The 15,039-nt window shown below is 43.2% G+C and overlaps 1 protein-coding gene across 5 annotated transcripts in view; it reads right to left on the bottom strand.

The window, feature by feature from the left end:
- Window positions 1-15,039, bottom strand: part of LOC127452284 (next to BRCA1 gene 1 protein-like) — a 37,866-nt gene that overhangs the window by 21,525 nt on the left and 1,302 nt on the right. For 3 of the 5 annotated variants that reach the window (XR_007899229.1, XM_051717638.1, XM_051717642.1), the window contains exons 2-7: window positions 10,016-10,078; window positions 9,815-9,833; window positions 9,680-9,702; window positions 8,647-8,877; window positions 6,446-6,523; window positions 6,121-6,317 (exon numbers count right to left, since the gene is read on the bottom strand). Coding sequence is in view for 4 of the 5 variants with exons in the window: in XM_051717638.1 (XP_051573598.1) it covers window positions 6,121-6,317; window positions 6,446-6,523; window positions 8,647-8,877; window positions 9,680-9,702; window positions 9,815-9,833; window positions 10,016-10,078 (611 nt within the window). In the remaining variant the exon portion in view is untranslated. Of the gene's footprint in view, window positions 1-6,120; window positions 6,318-6,445; window positions 6,524-8,646; window positions 8,878-9,679; window positions 9,722-9,814; window positions 9,834-10,015; window positions 10,079-15,039 lie in introns of all 5 variants that reach the window. The other 2 variants (XM_051717639.1, XM_051717640.1) reach the window with 2 other exon arrangements.

The raw sequence follows: 15,039 nt of genomic DNA, 5'->3' as shown, positions 1-15,039 counted from the left end.
CTTGAGAGACTTCAGAAGACATGACGATATTTCTGGTAAGAAAAAACATCACAGTCAGTGTGAAATAAAACATTGCAGGAATGAAATTAAGCTGTTAACTGGCGTCTCTTGTGCTTCCTCTCTCTCTCTCTCTCTCTCTCTCTCTCTCTCTCTTCCTGCACGTCAGTCCAACCCACGTTGGATTATAGGCAAGATGGCGCCGGCGAACATCGTTGCATTGTGGGTAAGAATGACTGAACAAATGTAGGGAACGAGATGTAGGGAACGAATTCAAACACTACTACAAAATGGCCGACATCCAAAATAGTGCATTATATAGTGGATAGGGGGCGATTTTGGACAAAGTCATAGTGTGCAACAATACTCCCTGGTTTTTAAGGTGCATTGTGGGATTTTTTTAGGGAGCAAACTTTTCAGTGCACTGGAATGATTTTGCGATTGAGACCGCCTTTAAAATGGCCAACTCCCTGATTAGTGCTCTGACTACTGAACTAGGGAGCTGATTGAGGCCAAAGACTGTATATAAAGATGGATAATGCATTTCCACTTCCCCCCACTATACAAAAATGAAGCCAAAATATCCTGGAAATGGGCACTGCTATCTTGCGCTGATTAAGTCATTTGGAGCCAGAGTCGGTGCAGTAGTGATCGTGGGGTGGAGCCGCGGTATCGAGGTCCTGCCCATACACCTGCCCGAAACTAATGGCTGTACTACAGTACCGGCTCAAGCACAGTAGAACAATTTCTTTAGACAGAGTATAATTCAGATTTTTACCATATTATTTTCTAAAATAAATAATAATTAGTAACTGCTAGCTACCGATCACCTGCTTTTTTCCACATAGCTAACGTTAGACTGCTTGTTGTCTTAGCTAGCTACCTAATAACATTAATTTAATGATTAGCTTACAAAGCAAAAATTTAACTTACTGAAAAAATTTCTTGGTTACATACATAAACTCAGATCCTGAGACGAAGGGAATGAGAACAAGGATTTCTAAATCGCTCGTGCCTCAAAAACTCTAAGTCTTGTAGTGTGGCTATCGTTTGCAATGTCTCGTTCCCTTTGTCTTCCGGAACCAAGGTTACGTACGTAACCGAGTTGTTCCCTTACGACTCGGTTCACTTGACATTGCGTTTATTAATGCACATGAGGAACAAAATCCCATCACGCCGCACTACACAACATAACCTTCCCTGTGTTCTCCTTCCCTTCTGCCTGTGAGCTGTTATAGAAGCACGACACCGCAGTCTCGTGGGACGGCGACCAACATGAGTATGCCGCAGTATGAGTATGACCCTCATGTTGGGCCAGGAGGGGAGCACTCAGAATGAATATATGAACTATAGTCATATAGTATGAATTAACTCCTTCACGAACCCAGTCAGGAAGTGAGTTTATTTATAATGTAAGTACTTGTGACTTATGGTAAATTACAATGGCCTGAATGCAGGCGGTTGTGTAAAAAGATGGGGAGCTCATCCTTAAAGGGAGGAGCATAAGTATATACATTTGGTCAATGAATAGCAAGCGCTCTAAACAGAGAGGACTTGTGAAGAGAGAGACGTTACTTATAGTTTGTAAAACCTTGCGAATGTGCTGCAATAAATATGTCTATTAAGGACACACCATTCGTCCATGCCCATAAGGAGGCCATGCCTCTAGTTGAGTGTGCTTTAACACCAATTGGGCAAGTCTTACCCTTTAAGTCATGCTTGCCTATAGTAGCGTCAGCTTCATGTGCGTGATACGCAGATATAGTCGCCACATACATTTTAAGCATTGACGGAATGAGTCCTGTGTCTAATCGCTCTTGAAGAAATATAAGAATTTCATGTATGGGGCAGTTTACTGGGTTTTTGCCATGTGACAGACACCAATCAGTGAACACCTTCCATTTTAGCGTGTAGAGGTGTCTCGTGTATGGCGCTCTGGCCTGTAAAATGGTGTTCATGACTGAATGCATCAGTTCTGGTGCATTTAACACACTCTGTTCAGAAGCCACACATGCAGGTTCCACAACTTGGGCTGGGGATGCCAGACTGTGCCATGCGCCTGAGAGAGGAGATCCCTCCTCAGTGGTATTTCCCATGGCGAGCTGTACAGCATCTCTATCATTTCCGGAAACCCTGGCTGGCCATTTTGGTGCAACCAATAGAATCGTTTCCTTGTCCTCTCAGACTTGGCATATGACAGAGTGAATCAGGCACACCGGGGGAAACGCATATTTGCATTTCACCTGCCATTTGTGGGCCATTGCGTCTGCTCCCATTGGGGCTTGGACTTCGAATACTAGAGGGGACAGTGGGTATTCCCCACTGAGGCAAATAGAATGATTTCTGCTTTGCCGAATATTTCCCAAATTCTCAATACAGTTTGAGGATGAAGTCTCCATTCGCCCGGTATCACCCCTTGGCATGACAATAGGTCACTGCCGTAATTCAGACAGCCTGGGAGATATGATGCTCTCAGGGAGAGGATTTGATGCTCGCTCCATAGGAGGAGGTGACGCGTCAGTCTCAACAGTGGCGGTAAATGAATTCCGCCTTGGCGGTTTATATATGCCACAACTGTCATGTTGTCTAAGTGAACCAGGACATCACAGTTCGCTATTTCTGACTGAAAAGCCTTCAAGGCTAGGAATACAGCCGATAGCTTTAGGTGGTTGATGTGCCACGCTTTCTTCGCACCTGTCCAGGTGCCGAATGTCAGGCATCCATCACACACCGCATCCCAACCTGTGTTGGAAGCATCTGTAGTCACCACTTTCCACCTGACAATCTGCCCCAGCGTGACACCTCACTGGTAAAAGGCAGGAGCTGTCCAAGGTGCTAAAGCAGCTATACAGCGGCGGGATATAGGGATGCTCATGCGCCCATGGCACCAAGCATGTCGTGGCACACAGCGCTTGAGCCAGCACTGAAGAGGTCTCATGTGTAAGAGACCTAATGGAATGATGGCGGATGCCGCCGCCATAAATCTCAATGCTTTTTGAAACAACTTCACTGGAAGTGTTCTCCCCAGTTTGAACTGAGACAGACAGTGTAGAATGGCCTGAATGCGCTCGCTCGTGAGGTGTGTGTGCCCGCTCGTGGAGTTGAGGTGGACTCCCAAAAAGGAGATTTGTTGGCTGGGGGAGAGCGTGCTCTTCACCCAGTTCACATTGAGGCCCAAGCTGTTTAGATGTTGAAGCAGTAGTCTCTGTGCTGGCATAACAGAGCCACTGATTGTGCCAGTAACAGCCAATCATCGAGGTAGTTCAAGATGCTCACGTCACTCAGTTTCAGAGGGGCGAGAACCGCATTAATCTAAAAAACATCCTGTGATGTGTACAATTCGGATATGAAAGTACACATCCTTCAGATCTGTTGATGCAAACCAATCGTGTGGGCGAACATGCGATAAGATCCGTTTCTGAGTAATCATTTTGAATGGGTGCTGATACGGCTGCTTCCATTTGGGCCACGCCTTGCGTGGCCTAACCGGTGGCTCGGCAGCGGCAGGTGCCAGCGCTGAGGCAGCAGGTATGGGGCTTTTAGTCAGGTGCTGGCCCGAAACGGCTGTGATGTACTCCGTTTGGGCATAAAGTGCCTCATAGCCTGTGACTGCTGCTGAGTTGCGACGTAATGCTCAGCAAACTTATTCACAGAGCTGCCAAAGAGGCCAGCTGGAGACACTGGAGCATCCAACAAAGTGGCTTTTTTTCTATCACTCATTTCTTTGTGGCTTAGACATACATGTCGATTCAGAACTGCCAGATTGCATATGTACTTGCTGATGGCCTGCGCAGTGAGTTTTGTGGCACGTAGTGCTAAGTCTGTATCGGTGAAGAGCAGAAGCTCTTTGAATGTCTTTGGATCGAAGCCTTGCTCGTCCATTTGCTTGAGTGGAGTGCTGATCCAGCTTGTCCTGCTGCTGAGTAAGCTTTTTCAGCCAGTGCGGACATTTGTCAACATGGCTTGGAAGGATGTATGGGGTGTGATTTTAACACCCTGTTACTCGCTGGGCAGAAGTGTGCCACTACCGCCTCCTCCACAGGGGATAGTTGGGCATAACCCATTTCTTCCCCATGATCCACATTAGAGAGGATGGCGTCACTGCACAAGTGTGCTGAGAAGGGCGCGTGCCAGGACTTAGACAGTTCGTTATGAACTTCAGGGAAGAATGGGGCAGATTTGCGGAATGCGGCCGCTTGACGGCATCCAGACAGCAGGAACCATTCATCGAGGCGAGACTGTTCAGGTTCCTCTGGGGGAGACCACTCAAGGTTAAGCTCTTCGACCGCCCTGGTAAGGACGCGGAGCATCTCCATGTCAGTGGTGCATGCACACTCCTCGCCCTCGCTGGGGGGATCCACTGACCACTCGCTTGATGCAGCGAGAGACATAACCTCGTCGTTATCATTCCCAGCATCAGAACCGCTGAATGAGACGAGGCCACGTGGCCCTACCGTGCCACGAGGATTCCTCGTGTGAATCCTCGGTATCACAAAAGAGGTGGGTGGGAGGGCGTGTGAGGCTGAATCGTCCCTCAGAACGAGGGCGATTCACAAGCGAAGCGTACTGAGACTCATGCCCTCGCAGTAAGGACAGTCTGTTTTCATGAGAGCTCACTCTGCATGGGCGTGGCCCAGACAGTAAATGTAGCTCTCGTGCTGATCTGATGGCGGGATGTGCCTCTCGCACAAGGAACACTTACGGAATGACACCTTTAAAAAGACGCGAACACGTAAGCGACTCATTTAGATATAATATATTAATAAACATATATTTATATTTCACACAATATGCAATACACAATATACACAACACCTGCTGAAGCGCTGCAGGGAATCAGGATGCTGAGGCCCGTTCACTAGCGAAGCGTCAAGCAGTGAGGCAGAGTGATGTTCACCGGAGCATTGCAGGGGAGCTGAGATTCTTCTCATTGACGTGAAGATTCCGCCCACTGACTCATATATATAGACGGTGAAGGGTAGAGGGCTTCTAGACAAGAGATGATCGCTGTCTTGAAGGAAGAAATTCTGAGGAAATGGTGTATGTGCACCTGTTTTTATTAAGGACAGCTTCGCGCCAAAACAGGCGGGGCTCAAACACCACAGCCAATATTAGAATATTGCCGTTACTGTAGAGAGGTTTCAACTAGGTTGTGTAAGGCACTCCCCATATGCATTAATAAACGAAATGTCAAGTGTACTGAGTTGTAAGGGAACTGCAATGATCCCTCAGATCCCTTAGGTCGATTTGGGCACAGTTTACTGCAGATCAACTAATGTTGTCAGTTTGAAACAGACAATCACAGTTACGGAAAATTAAAAGTTAAAGTTAACGCTTCATCTCCTCCCGAAGTTCCCGAAAAGAAGTCTGCAGGTACCTCCGATACTACTTCATTCAGAGAAGCCATCAATCACAGCTGTCAATCATGACGTCACATCTCCTTTTTATAGCATCTAATAACTATTTAAAACCACATTTATCAGAAACATAAACATTTGAACATACATCAACGTGATAAGTACCTAAAATGACAGAAACCATCTTTGGGAAAAATTTATTTGAGGTGTACTTTGATTTTTTAGTTTGGCTCATGTCCCATCCACTAACATGGAGGGGACGGGGTTCATGACCTATAATGCAGCCTGCTACTAGGGGGTGATCGAGATGTTTTGGCTCCACTTTTGGGGAGCTGTCATGTTGTCCATCTTTAGATAATTGTAAAAGTGTATGTTTTGTTTAACTTATGTGATTTTGTGAGCAGCTGGGAGCACAGACGTTTCAAAATAAGAGTCCCTAGTGTTTTTTGCGCTTGTTTATAGTAAAAAGTCCCACATTGTGCACCAAATCTTGGGATTTTGGTTAAACAATAAACTAAATCTGGGATTTTATATATTTTAGACTTTAGTAGTCTTTATGTCTGTACCAATCCAGTAAGGAAAGACTAAGATTTTTTTTTACATTTAATAATTTTTATTTATATTTATTTTAATTTTAAAAACTATAGGGTGATAATAGGTTAACAACCTATTCCATTATTTTTGTTATCGGTATCGGCAAAATCCACTATCGGTTTACCTCTAGTTGCTTTGTTTCAGCATTTTGCCTCACTCAGATCTATCTAACCTGCATTGGTATCCACCACCTGCGGTCTGGCCCCGGCAGCTGCTGCAGGCTGGAGCTGAACTTGGGGCCCCAGGTAGAGTGGATGAAGTGACTTCAGGAATCTGTGCCTCTGCTCCCACCGGCTTATGGATGCAACATTGTCCAGAGAACTCCCTACAGATTTTCTCTACTGCCTCCCGAACCACCTGGTCCTTAAACTGTACCAGTCATCAGATTTTTAAGAGAGAATAATAGAGAGAAATTGTTTCTTTAATGATGACTCAGAAACTTACACACTTTGGCACAGGACAACATTTGTCAATTTAAAATGTCTTTTTTCTTGTACCTTTTCCATGTATGACGTGAACCAGGCTGGAGGTGTCTTATCCTCTGCTTTCCCACCTTTGATTTCATTTACAATTACCTTTAAAACAAAAGCAGTTTTATGATATTAAAGCAGAAGACAAAATGTAATCAGAATTCTGTTTGGTTTATAACCACAACATAAAAAAAATGGACCCACTTTATATTAGTGGCCTTAACTACTATGTACTTAACCATTTGATACAATGTACTTATTATGTACATACAGGTTGTTACATTGTAATTACATTTAAAGTACTTGTATTTAATTACATTTGTAGTTACACTGTTAACTTTACCCCTAACCCAACCCTTACCCCAAAACCTAACTCTAACTCCTAATCCTAACCCTAACCCTACCCTTACTCCTAAACCTACCCATACCTCAACCTCAGAAGCAGCAAATGTGGGAATTTTGCAGAACAACATGTACAGTGCATCCGGAAAGTATTCACAGCGCTTCACTTTTTCCACATTTTGTTATGTTACAGCCTTATTCTAAAATGCATTAAATTCATTATTTTCCTCAAAATTCTACAAACAATACCCCATAATGACAACGTGAAAGAAGTTTGTTTGAAATCTTTGCAAATGTATTAAAAATAAGAAATGAAAAAAATCACATGTACATAAGAATTTACAGCCTTTGCTCAATACTTTGTTGAAGCACCTTTGGCACCAATTACAGCCTCAAGTCTTTTTGAGTATGATGCTACAAGCTTGGCACACCTATTTTTGGGCAGTTTCTCCCATTCTTCTTTGCAGGACCTCTCAAGCTCCATCAGGTTGGAAGGGGAGCGTCAGTGCACAGCCATTTTCAGATCTCTCCAGAGATGTTCAATCGGGTTCAAGTCTGGGCTCTTGCTGGGCCACAGAGTTGTCCCATAGCAACTCCTTTGTTATCTTGGCTGTGTGCTTAGGGTCGTTGTCCTTTTGGAAGATGAACCTTCGCCCCAGTCTGAGGTCCAGAGCGCTCTGGAGCAGGTTTTCATCAAGGATGTCTCTGTACATTGCTGCATTCATCTTTCCCTCGATCCTGACTAGTCTCCCAGTTCCTGCCGCTGAAAAACATCCCCACAGCATGATGCTGCCACCACCATGCTTCACTGTAGGGATGGTATTGGCCAGGTGATGAGCGGTGCCTGGTTTCCTCCAGGCATGGCGCTTGCCATTCAGGCCAAAGAGTTCAATCTTTGTTTCTCATGGTCTGAGAGTCCTTCATGTGCCTTTTACTGACGAGTGGCTTCCGTCTGGCCACTCTACCATACAGGCCTGATTGGTGGAGTGCTGCAGAGATGGTTGTTCTTCTGGAAGGTTCTCCTCTCTCCACAGAGAAATGCTGGAGCTCTGTCAGAGACCATCGGGTTCTTGGTCACCTCCCTGACTAAGGCCCTTCTCCCCCGATCGCTCAGTTTGGCCGGGCGGCCAGCTCTAGGAAGAGTCCTGGTGGTTCCAAACTTCTTCCATTTACAGATGATGGAGGCCACTGTGCTCATTGGGACCTTCAATGTTGCAGAAATGTTTCTGTACCCTTCCCCAGATCTGTGCCTCGATACAATCCTGTCTCGGAGGTCTACAGACAATTCCTTGGACTTCATGGCTTGGTTTGTGCTCTGACATGCACTGTTAACTGTGGGACCTTATATAGACAGGTGTGTGCCTTTCCAAATCATGTCCAATCAACTGAATTTACCACAGGTGGACTCCAGTCAAGTTGTAGAAACATCTCAAGGATGATCAGTGGAAACAGGATGCACCTGAGCTCAATTTTGAGTGTCATGGCAAAAGACGTTTTTTATTTTTAATAAATTTGCAAAGATTTCAAACAAACTTTTTTCACATTGTCATTATGGGGTATTGTTTGTAGAATTTTGAGGAAAATAATGAATTTAATCAATTTTGGAATAAGGCTTTAACATAACAAAATGTGGAAAAAGTGAAGCGCTGTGAATACTTTCCGGATGCACTATAGTTACACAGTAAATCCATAGTTTTGGATGTATTTAATGTTAGTACACAGTAGTTAAGGCCAAAAAAATTATACCATAGGCTATTTAAAAAATATATACCATATTTAATATTACACATGCAAACTTCTTAAAAAATTGCAGTCTAAAATTTGCTACAACAACAACATTGGCTACATTTGTGTTTGTGAAAAACCATTGGGTCATAAAATCTTACCAATCCTTCCTCTGGCACAGCAGCTTGAACTTTGCGACTCACCACTTGTGCCAAAGTAGGGCAGTGCTGAGGAGGCCTGAATCCCTTCTTAGGTTCTCCAACACTAACAGGTTTCACCTGACCCATACCCATCCCTGGCCCTGGTGGTGGACCCGGTCCTGGCACTCTGGATATATTGCACCTCGTCTCATACACATTCATTTGCAGTCTGTTCCCCTGTCGTGCAGCACTCTATGGTTCAGACAAAAAGACCTGTGAGGTCTCACATTCTTTCAAGGTCATTTATTTAAAGTAGTTCTCCCAAAAATTAAAATTCTCTCATTATTTCCTCATGCCATCACAGATGTCCATGACTTTCTGTCTTCTACTGAAAACAAACAAAGATTTTAAGAAAAATCTCTAAGCTCTGTTGGTCCAATCAATGCAAGTGAATGGTGGCCAGAACAAAATGCACCTAAATGCAGCATAAAAGTAATCCATAAGACTCCAGTGATTTAATCCATGTCTTCAGAAGCTATATGTGGGTGAGAAACAGATCAATATTTAAGTCCTTTTTTACTATAAATTTTCCTGCCTGCCCAGTAGGTGGCGATATGCACAAAGAATGTGAATCGCCAAAAACAAATGAAGAATGTGGAAGTTTAAGTGAAAGTGGACATTTGTAGAAAAAAGGACTCAAATATTTCTCACCCACAGCTATCATATTGCTTCTGAAGATATGGAATAAACCACTGGAGTCATATTCACTTCAAATTCACTTGCACTGTATGAACCAACAAAGCTGAGATAATCTTCAAAATATCTTTGTTTGTGTTCTGCAGAAGAAAGAAAGTCATACACATCTGGGATGGCATGAGAGTGAGTTGATGATGAGAGAATTTTCATTTCTGGGTGAAATATCCCTTTAAATAAAGAGCAGTGCAACATCAGCACAGTGTACCAAAACAATGGGCTTAATACACTACAATAACTGTAAGCATGTTGTAACCACCATTACATTATGACCAGCAGTGAGTTAGCAATAATTGTTTACCTTCAGGGCCTCTTCATATTCCACTGCAAAGAGGAATAAGAGCTGCAATCAATGTCAAAGTTATAACATATCGCTCCTGAATTATTTATTTATGTATTTATTTATTACTATGACACAGATTTTACTTTTACTTACATTGGCTGTTTATTGATACCTGAAACCGACAGTTACATACAAAATTATAATTTGTGAACATTATAATATTAAAATATATTAACTAAAAAGAAAATTTAGAATATATATTAAATGTTATATATTGCTCAGTTCTCTTTGGAGAGAGAGAGAGTAGTATTATGAACGTCATACTTCCAACATCATCAAAGTTTGCGTGCTCACCTCTTCATTTTCCTCATCGAAATACGTCACTTGTAAGTTACACAGGCCAAAAGACCTCTTCACCTGTGGAAGGAATCAATACCGAAAGTCAAAACACAGCTCACTCTGTAAAGGATAATAGTTTACGTTACTGTTTAATGATACGTGTATACAGGGTTGGGGAGTAACGAAATACAAGTAACGGGATTACGTATTTAAAATACAAAATATAAGTAACTGTATTCCACTACAGTTACAATATAAATCATTGGTATTTAGAATACAGTTACATTCAAAAAGTATTTTGATTACTGAAGAGATTACTTTGCATTTTATTGTCATTTGTTTCATTTAATATTTAGTCCTTTCAGATGGAAAACATTTATATATATAAATGATGCGATCCAAAGTGCATTTGAACAGCGGTGAAACACTTTCTTATGATGTGTTACATTCATACGAGCAGACAGAGAAGTAAGTTTGAAGTAAGTTTGGAGCAAATTGTCAGCTTTACGCTAATCTAAAATGTTATTTCTAGTCATTTTACATGCACATGTTACCAGGCACGATCATATTTTTTTATCAAGAAAATTCACTTTGGATCATAATTTCTTTTTTTCTAGTAAGACCTTTGATAATTTTTTTATTGTTTTCCTGTAAAATATCTAAAAATCCTTAAAACAAAATCAATTTGATGTATCTTGTTTTAGAAACAACACTGCATAAGATATTTAGGTTTTTCAGAGAATGTATTTTTAACATGTGTATTTTGTCTTACTGTACTGGCAGAGTTTTTATAGTCAAAACAAGTGAACAAATCTACCAGTGCTGAAGAAGTAGTCCAAAGTATTCAGAATATGTTACTGACCTTGAGTAATCTAACGAAACACATTAAAAATGACATTTTACAGCATGTATTCTGTAATCTGTAGTGGAATACATTTCAAAAGTAACCCTCCCAACCCTGCGTGTATACAATAACCTTGTTCCCTTACGATTCAGTTCACTTGACATTGCATCGCTGACGCTATGGGGAGTGTCCTTCTAAATGACATCACCTTCTACAATAATGGCAATTCTAAAATTGGCTATAGTGTTTAAGCCCCGCCTTTTTAGGTGCAAAGCTGTCCGGTATAAAAGCGGGCATGCAAATTCCTCAGAATTTTCTTCCTTCAAGACAGCGATTCATCTCTGGTCTTAGAAGCCCTATACATTTGTCGCCGTCGAAATACACGAGCCAGCGTATGGAATCTTCACAAGCTTAGAAGTCTCTGCCCTCCTCTGCAGTGTTCCGGCAGACATTCTACACCTCGCCAACTGACGCTTCGTTGGTGAACGGGTACTCGCTTCAGCGACACACCTGCTCCATGCAGCGCTTCGGCCTGATTATCCTTTATTGTGATTGCTATATTGTATTATATTATATATAATAGGCTCGATTAGAGACACACAATGCTGTTCCCCACTTCCCCAATGCTGTATGTCGGGAAAGGAATATTGTTGTTCAAAATGTTGCTTCTGTGTCTTACATTCAAATAAAGAATGCAAAAAAAAAAAGAAAAAAAAAAAAAGAGTACAGCACTTGTTGCATATGCAGATGCTCACGCGTTTTCAATAAAGAGCACTTTTCCACTTCAAACACCACACATTATGCACAACCGCTTCCCAATGGTGAGCGGCGCATTATATCATACAATGACCAAACCAAATCGCCCTCTGTCCCATTACGTGGATGCGTGGCAAGCCCTTACGGGCATTTCCGACTAGGTGCTAATAATGATAAAACATGGCTATATGATCCAATTTGCACGTCGGCCGCCCCGTTTCAACGGTTTTCTGTCTTCCACGGTGCCGTCCGAAGACGCCCCGGTGTTATGAACAGAAAATGCACACATTATGCACAACCGCTTCCCTATGGTGAGCGGTGTGTTATAATATATAATGTACTAACCAAATCGCCCTCTGTCCCGTTATGCGGACGCATGGCGAGACCAAACGGACATTTCTGACAGGTTGCTAAAAACTATCAAACATGTTTATACGCTCCAATTTGCACATCGGCCAACCTGTTTCAACGGTGTTCTGTCTTCCATGATTCTGTACGAAGACATGCCGGTGTTATGAACAGAAAATACACACATTATGCACAACCGCTTCCCAATGGTGAGCGTTATATCATATAATGAATGAATATTTATATACACTTTATATACTATTTTTATTGCATGTGTATTCTATATTATGTGTATGTGTATTCTATATTGTGTGTATTGTATACTGTACATTGTATATTATTATTGTGTTGTGTAATTATATGTATATTAGATATGTAAATTGTGTTGTGTAAATCTGATGTTTATTGTAAATTGGTATATGTTTCATCACTGTCATGACTGCTATGTTGCTCGGAACTGCACCCAAGACTTTCACCCACTGTTGCACTTATGCATATGGTTGTGTGACAATAAAAGTGATTTGATTTGATTTTGATTTGAAAAAAATCGTCCTCTGTCCCGTTACGTGGACGCGTGGCGAGCTCTTACAGGAAAGAAAGCCAATTTTAGATCATTTGAATCGTGCACTTGTGAAGCGCCCGTTCAAAATGTTTACTCAAAACAGATCTTAGCACACGCCCGCCCAGGCGATTGGTTTGCGTTGATAGATCTGAAATACATGTACTTTCATGTACAAATTGTACCACATCACAGGATGTTTTTGAGATTTGCATTTGAGTTGTCCCTGGTTCCTTGCACGTTCACAAAGTGCATCGATGCGCTAATCGCCCCTCTGAAACAGAGCGCCATATGCATTTTGAACTGCCTCAACGATTGGCTATTACTGGCCCAATCAGAGGTTATGCTATGCCAGCACAGAGACTTGCTGTGCGAGCGTGCGCTTCTCACGAGCAAGTGTGTTCAGGCCGTTCTCGAGTGTCTGTCTAAGTTCAAACTGGGGAGAACACTTCCACTGAAGCTGTTTCAAAAAGTATTGGGGCTTACGGAGGCGGAATCCGCCGTCATTCCATTAAGTCTTTTACATAGGAGACCGCTTCAGTGCTGGCTCAAGCACCGTGTGCCACGACATGCCTGGCACAAAGGGTGGATACGCATCGCATATCACGCCGCTATCTAGCTGCTACAGCACCTTGGACAGCTCTACCAGCAAAGTGTCATGCTGGGGCAGGTTTTCAGGCAGAAAGTGGTGACCACAGAGTCTTCCACCGCAGGTTGGGGTGCATTGTGTGAAGGGCGCCCGGCCTTTGGCACCTGGGCAGGTGCAAGGAGGGCATGGCACATCAACTTCCTGGAGCAGTCAGCTGTTTTCTTAGCCTTGAAGGCTTTTCAGTCTAAAATAGCGAATTACATTCTGATTCGCTCGGGCAACACGACAGATATGGCATACATAAACCGCCAAGAAGTGCCATCTCCCTGCTGGCGACATATGTCCCACAAATGGCCTGTGAAAAGCAAATATGCGTTTCCCCTGGTGTACCACTGTAACATAATCACAGGATGGGCAAGGAGGAGGTGGGAACCGGCTGAACAATCAACATAAACTTTTGATGCCACAAAGGAACTTAAACATAATATAAACTGCTTTCCAACATAAACAAAATAAAGATGCACACACACAACACGTGCGTCTCTCTCTCTCTCTCGCTCCCTTGAACTTGTGTCCCGGCCGCTCCTTATCTCTCTCCTGCTGATTAGTCAACTCAGTGCCAGGCATGCGTCATCACGGCCCGGCCACACCCTCCTCCTCGTCACAACCTCCTTCACTCTGTCACATGCGAAGTCCGAGAGGACAAAGAAACGATTCTATTGGTTGCGCTGAAGTGGCCCAATCAGTCCTGGCTTCCAGAAATGATAGAGATTCTGGATGGCCCTCCATGTGTGGAGACCCTGAACAGAGCGTGCTAAACGTGCCAAAACTGACTCAGTCGGTTATGATTTTACAGGCTAGAGCGCCGTCTATGAGACGCCTTTATGCACTGAAATGGAATGTGTTCACTAATTGGTCCCGGTGAACTGCCCCATACCGGAAATTCTCACATTTCTTCAAGAGCGATTGGACGCAGGGCTCAATCCATCAATGCTCAAAGTTTATGTGGCGACTATATCTGTGTATCACACACCTGAAGCCAGCACCTCTATAGGCAAACATGATTTAATCATAAGTTCCTTAGGGGAGCGAGGCGGCTAAACCCCCCTCACCCGCCTACAGTTCCAACTTGGAACCTAACTTTGGTCCTAAAAGCACTTGTGGGGCCTCCCTTCGAGCCTCTGGACTCTTCTCTTAAGACCACATAACAGCTGGCTCTGTCCTCAGTAAAATGGGTCGGTGATTTGCAAGCACTGTCAGTCGACAGATCATGTCTGGAGTTTGGTCCGGGTCTTTCAAAAGCCACTGTCAAACCCAGAAAAGGCTATGTGCCTAAGGTTCTAACCATGCCCTTCAGAGAGAAGGTGGTTTACCTTCAAGCCTTTTTCCCTCCATTTAATTTGGATGAGGAACAGTCCTTGCATTTATTATGCCCTGTGCGAGTGCTACACACATACACTGAGCAGTTGACCATTCAGACTGTCCGACCAGCAATTTGTGTGTTATAGAGGATGAACGAAAGGAATTTCCATCTCCAAGCAAAGACTGGATCGTTGATGCGATCAACCTGGCTTACGAGTCACAGGGTGTGAATTGCCCAATTGGTGTTAAAGCACACTCAACTAGAGGCATGGCCTCTTCATGGGCATGGACGAACGGTGTGTCCTTACAAGACATATGTTTTGCAGCAGGATGATCTTCTCAAAAATATACTCATGCCCCTCTTTTTAAGTACGGGCTCCTTGTATATATAGACCGTTGTATTTCCCAAAAGTTACAAGCACTTTCATTATAATAAATCGTCCTTCCCGACTGGGTTCGTGAAGGGGTTAATTCATACTATATGACCATAGTTCATATACTGTATATTCTGAGTGTTCCCCACCTGGCTCACCATGAGGGTCATTCACTTATGGCATACTCTTGTCGGTCGCCGTCCTGCA

Source organism: Myxocyprinus asiaticus, chromosome 14 (genome assembly GCF_019703515.2).
Source record: "Myxocyprinus asiaticus isolate MX2 ecotype Aquarium Trade chromosome 14, UBuf_Myxa_2, whole genome shotgun sequence".
In the NCBI taxonomy this organism is placed as follows: domain Eukaryota; kingdom Metazoa; phylum Chordata; class Actinopteri; order Cypriniformes; family Catostomidae; genus Myxocyprinus; species Myxocyprinus asiaticus.
The sequence above is the reverse complement of the archived record's forward strand: the minus strand, read 5'-3'. Positions and strand labels throughout refer to the sequence as shown.